This window comes from Hibiscus syriacus, unplaced genomic scaffold (genome assembly GCF_006381635.1).
Source record: "Hibiscus syriacus cultivar Baekdansim isolate YM2019G1 unplaced genomic scaffold, ASM638163v2 tig00000764_pilon, whole genome shotgun sequence".
In the NCBI taxonomy this organism is placed as follows: domain Eukaryota; kingdom Viridiplantae; phylum Streptophyta; class Magnoliopsida; order Malvales; family Malvaceae; genus Hibiscus; species Hibiscus syriacus.
In genome coordinates this window covers 1,264,395-1,269,411 of record NW_024061820.1, presented here as the reverse complement: position 1 = coordinate 1,269,411, position 5,017 = coordinate 1,264,395, and the positions used below count along the sequence as shown (strand labels likewise).

The window sequence follows — 5,017 nt, the reverse complement described above, 5'->3', positions numbered from 1 at the left end:
TATTTACGTATAAATGCAAGTAAATTACTAACAAGCTTCCATTGTGAAATGATAAAAGATAAAAAGAAGAAGAAGAAGAAGATGCTCAACTTTGTTGAATATTCGAGTATCGTTTAGGGTTTTTTCTCATCACCTTCTTCGTAGCTTTTTTCTTTGGAAAAGAATGTACTTTTGTTTTGCTTAATCATTGAAATTATACACTATAAATAGTTATGATGGGCGAGAGGGCAACAATGCAAGTGAAAGAGAAAGAGAAAGAGAAAGAGAGGAGTTGAAGGTGTGATGTCGCAGGAGGGTTGACACTGACTTCTTATTTTAAGTCATTGCTGGTTGCCCTTCGGTCTCAGTGTCATCCTTCTGCGTCATTAAACCTCTTTACCAATAGCCTCCATATCCCTACTTGACATCAACTCCAAAACTCATTATAACATTTCTCAACTAAGTTCGAAAGAAGAAGATGCGACCTCAATAAAATCACATCAATTTTATTCGTCTTTTTACTTAAATAAAAAAAAAATGTGATCCGCTTATAACAGCTGCAATTCATTTGATCCCAGCAATAATTTTATTTTTATTGATTTTTGTCATTAACTTCTTTACTTGAAAAATAATTCAGACTAAAGGGTGGGCTCAGGTTTCAGTTAAAGGCCAAAATTTGGGGCACGAGACGGTGCAAAAGTAATGTGTTTTCAACACTACACCTAAAATAAAGCCAAGAATTTAGTAGAAAATAAAATTAAAGACCAAACAAATACTGTGATGAAAGCAGGAGGTATTTCATGTTGATCCACGCGATTGATTCACCCTCGAAAGATTGCAGTTGCAAACCCTGATTTCTGGAAATGGATCAACACTCCGTTACTAGATAACCATTCATGCTTTCCCGTCCAAAATACGGGCACGGACCAGTAGTCAAACTTTGTTTTTTTTTAATCGAGTCGAATGTAAATTAAAATTTTTCGAGTCAAGTTAAACTCACGTATACTCAAAATTAACTTGGATTGTTTAGACTCCTAACATAAACCCTTGATAAAGAGGTATATAAAATTCGTTTAATTTTGTACTAAATTATGTGATTTTATTCTCATTGAAATATATTAATTATATACAATTCGTTTATAAAACTAATATATTTAAGGGTCCTTAGTAATCCTTATTCCTTCATTTTCTTCATCAACCACCTTATTAAATGATATTATTTTATTAAAGAGAATGACATGTAAACATGCTCACTCAGATGTCGTTAATTAACAATTGAGTAATATTTTTGAACTACAATTATTTTGGTGACGAAATTAGTAGCAACCTAAAAGTTCAGTAACTGTTAATGTAGTTTATCCATTTTGGTAACTTGTAATCCATAATTTTATGCTGAACACTTGATGCACCGACTTCATCTTCGTCTTCTGATTTATGTATAACCGAACCCTAACCGGTATGAGTGCCCCACTAACCAAGTTTCTGATGGTATCATTTGCATTGCCGCGGTCGAAAATTGTCATTGGATAGAAGAGCACTGATCAAGGTTTCCAACCTTGTTGCTCCAGGGCCAGGCTTGATGACTGTTGTATTACCGATAACAGAACAAGGATCACTTCCGTTTTGCGCGCTTCCTACACACCAACCACCGGGAGTAAACATGTCAGGACCCCGAGACAAGATCTCGGAGTCGATCTTGTCTAGCACCGGATCATCCCAAGGGAACTTTCTTGCGAAAGGGGCATTGCTGTTAATCATCCGTTCCATGTCGGCAAGCTTGAGGAGATGAGGATGCTGCTTAGGAGGGTTATCCCACGATATAAAATGGAGGTCACTGTTTACAGTAGTGTTGCGGAATTCTTGAGCATTACAAATCACGGTGTGGAAGTAACCTTCCGGAGACGATAAGAAGTTAGCATAGTACATGAGGACGGTTCGAGGTAGGTTGTCCCATCCCCGAATGCAGTAATCGATGAAAGATCGAGAAAGTGCCATCCAAGCAGAGCCTATTACAGAAAAGAGATACATGTCAGAGATACCACCTAATGACGAACACGGCAAACGTCTATGGTTATCTAATAGATTAAGTTCATGAGATAACGGGAAGATTGGCGATGATGAACATGCATAAAATTATCTGTCTAACACAGTCAAATTACGATGAACAATGGGAAAGAAGAAGAGAACACGAGAAGGAATGTCGTATAATCTCTGTAGTCCACCAAATTGCCCTCATTTCAAATTTCAGCTCAGTTAAATAACGGTTGAAACCCAGATCATGAAAATATAACATTCAGATTTGTGAATGTGAGCTCTAATTTGCTCGGTAAATAATCACCAATCGAAAACTAGATTTTCATATTACAATTTCAGTTGAACATTATCTAAGAGGATCATTCAAATCTATCAGAGATCATTAAATAACCATTAACTAATCATAATTAAATATAACTAACACAAAACTTTAAGAAAGTTGAAGATTTGAGGATGTTTGCCTGTAAAGAGTTTGAATGCAGTAGGCACACTTCTCCTTTGAGTAGCCCAAAACACATCAGATTTTTTCACACTATACAACCCTGGATCTATAATAATTGGCTTTGCTCTATGCGACCTGCCATTTAAAAAAAAAAAAAAACCAATGGTCACTCAGTTCCCATAAATAAAAGATACCCAAAAGTGGAAACTATGAGGAAAATTGAAATCTTAATGCTTTAAAATCACTCACTCTTTCCACCCAATATTGCTTGTATGATCAATGAAATTCAGATCCCTCGGCAAGTATGAAAATGTGTGGAACAGATCTGAAAAAATAACCAAAATCCCAAAGCCAAATGTCAAAAATTACAAAGAAATGAAATTAAAAAAGGAAACTTTTGTTGAAGATGGGGAAATTTTCAACCAGAAAAGGATCCAAACTCACCATCTTGAGTAACAAGGGGATAATCAGAAGCACTGAGATTAATAAACCAATCCCAGTCTCCACCTTCTTTCAACAAAATTGCAGCAGCGTGAAGCGTATTAGCAACCATAGTAGGACCTCTATAAGTAACCAAATTAGCTTTCACAATCATCCTAACATTCCCAAATCTATTAAACACTTGATGATCTTTCACATACTTCTCCAGATCGAGCCTCTCCTCGGAGCTAGCTTTCCGGTCAAGATGAACCACGTATTGATTCAAAGGATGGTAAAGGACTAAAAGGGTCCTCCTCAGCATCCGACCGTCGCCGGCGGAGCCCGAAATGAGGTAAGCGAAGCGGGGAGGTGGAGGGAGAGTTGAGACAGGGATGGGTTTGAGTTGGCTCTCCACGAAAGGGGAGGAACCGCCGATTACGGCGGAGGGATGGTAGAAGAAAAGAAACGGGGAGCCATCGAAAGAGGTTAAAGTTGTTATAAAGAGTAGAAACAATGAAACGATGGAGCCAACAGCTAACGGCAAGATCCATTTTCGCTCCATTGCTTGATTGCTGTTGTGACGAAACTGCGAGTAACAGGTTCTTAATTTCTTCATCCTTTTTTAAGCTCAAAATTTCTTTTCTGGACGAGTTTTTCTCGCCTTTTCTAGTGTTTGGATTGAGGGAAAGTATGATAGAAAACTTGAGAGCTGATCTAATCTCCCTGTTAAAGTAAGACTTTCTTCTTCGGGAGTGAAATTTAAGAGAGGATTTATTTTCCTCATGCGTGTCGGATACAGAAAGGGAAAGTTTATCGCCGTAAAACAGGATAATTTAGGACAGCTTAATTAAGTGTTTAATCTTTCTATTAATCTTTAGAATGTTTGGAGCTTTCTTTATCTGAAATCTTAATATGCTTATTATTATTATTTCAATTGTTCATTCAAATTTTGTATTTTACATATCATTTAATTAATTTAATAACATCATAAAGGATTTTTTAATGATTATATTAATGTTTTGAAGTCATTAGCATTAAATTTAATTATTATTTTATTCATATAAGATTGTACCACAACTATGTTAAAAGTCAACATCGAATGTGCAAGTGGAGATTGTTGATTTAAGCAACATGGGCAGTTGGCTGATTTAAGCAACATGGGCGGCTATTTTTGGTCTAAAATGGCTGCAAGTTGTTGAAAATTAGCAAGGGTAAAATACCCAATTTAGTCACTTTAATTTTAGGGTATTTACAAGATTAGTCATTAAGTTTCAACTATAAAGACCCTAGCTCATTTAGCTTCAAAATCATCCCAAAGCATTCTAGCTTTCTTCCAATACTAGAGAGAAATTATAGAGTTTCTTGAGAGTTGTTTTCTCCTTTTTATCAAGAGAGAATTATCATTGTTTTCTCCTTGGTCGATCGAGAGAAGTTGTAATTCTTATTTTCTTATAGTGAAATTCTTCTATCGTAGCCCGTGGTTTTTACCCTATATTATTTAGGAGTTTTCCACGTAAATTTTGTGTCTTCTTTATCTTCATTTTTATTTTCTCAAATTATCAGTTGCGATTTTGCTCTATCCGATAGCCGTCTTACGCAACAATTGGTATCCGAGCCAGATTTGAGTGTGTAATATATGCTTATTGTCTTTGTGGTTGCCACCAAAAGGTAGATCCTCCAACATAAGAAAGTAAGAAGGTATTACCTATTCTTTGATGGTTCTAGAGAACTATTCACGATAGTGAAATAGTGGGAGCTATCCGAAATAGAAGCTATGGCAACAAAATTTGACATTGAAAAGTTCAATGGGAGAAATTTCTCATTGTGGAAATTGAAGATGAAGGCCATCCTCAGGAAAGACGGGTGTCTAGCGGCTATCAATGAAAGGCCGATGGATTTCGCAGATGACATCAAATTGAACGAGATTGACGGAAATACTATGACAAACTTTCATCTAGCATTAGCAGATGAAGTATTTTCAAGCATCGAGGAGAAAAAGACAGCTAAGGAGATATGGGATCATCTCACCAAATTGTACGAGGCCACATCGTTGCACAATAAAATTTTCCTTAAGAGGAAATTGTACACTCTCCGTATGCCAGAATCTACTTCAGTGACGGAGCACTTAAATACACTGAACAC

The 5,017-nt window shown here is 36.4% G+C and overlaps 1 protein-coding gene across 1 annotated transcript; it reads right to left on the bottom strand.

Moving 5' to 3' along the window:
* Positions 1-1,226: 1,226 nt before the first annotated feature.
* On the bottom strand, positions 1,227-3,594 carry LOC120215977 (beta-glucuronosyltransferase GlcAT14A-like). Its single transcript, XM_039213509.1, has 4 exons — positions 2,900-3,594; positions 2,705-2,780; positions 2,475-2,590; positions 1,227-1,985 (listed from the first exon to the last, which is right to left on the bottom strand). The coding sequence occupies exons 1-4, from the start codon at positions 3,489-3,491 to the stop codon at positions 1,471-1,473; spliced, it is 1,299 nt and encodes a 432-aa protein (XP_039069440.1). The 5' UTR covers positions 3,492-3,594; the 3' UTR covers positions 1,227-1,470.
* Between the last annotated feature and the right edge of the window lie 1,423 nt (positions 3,595-5,017).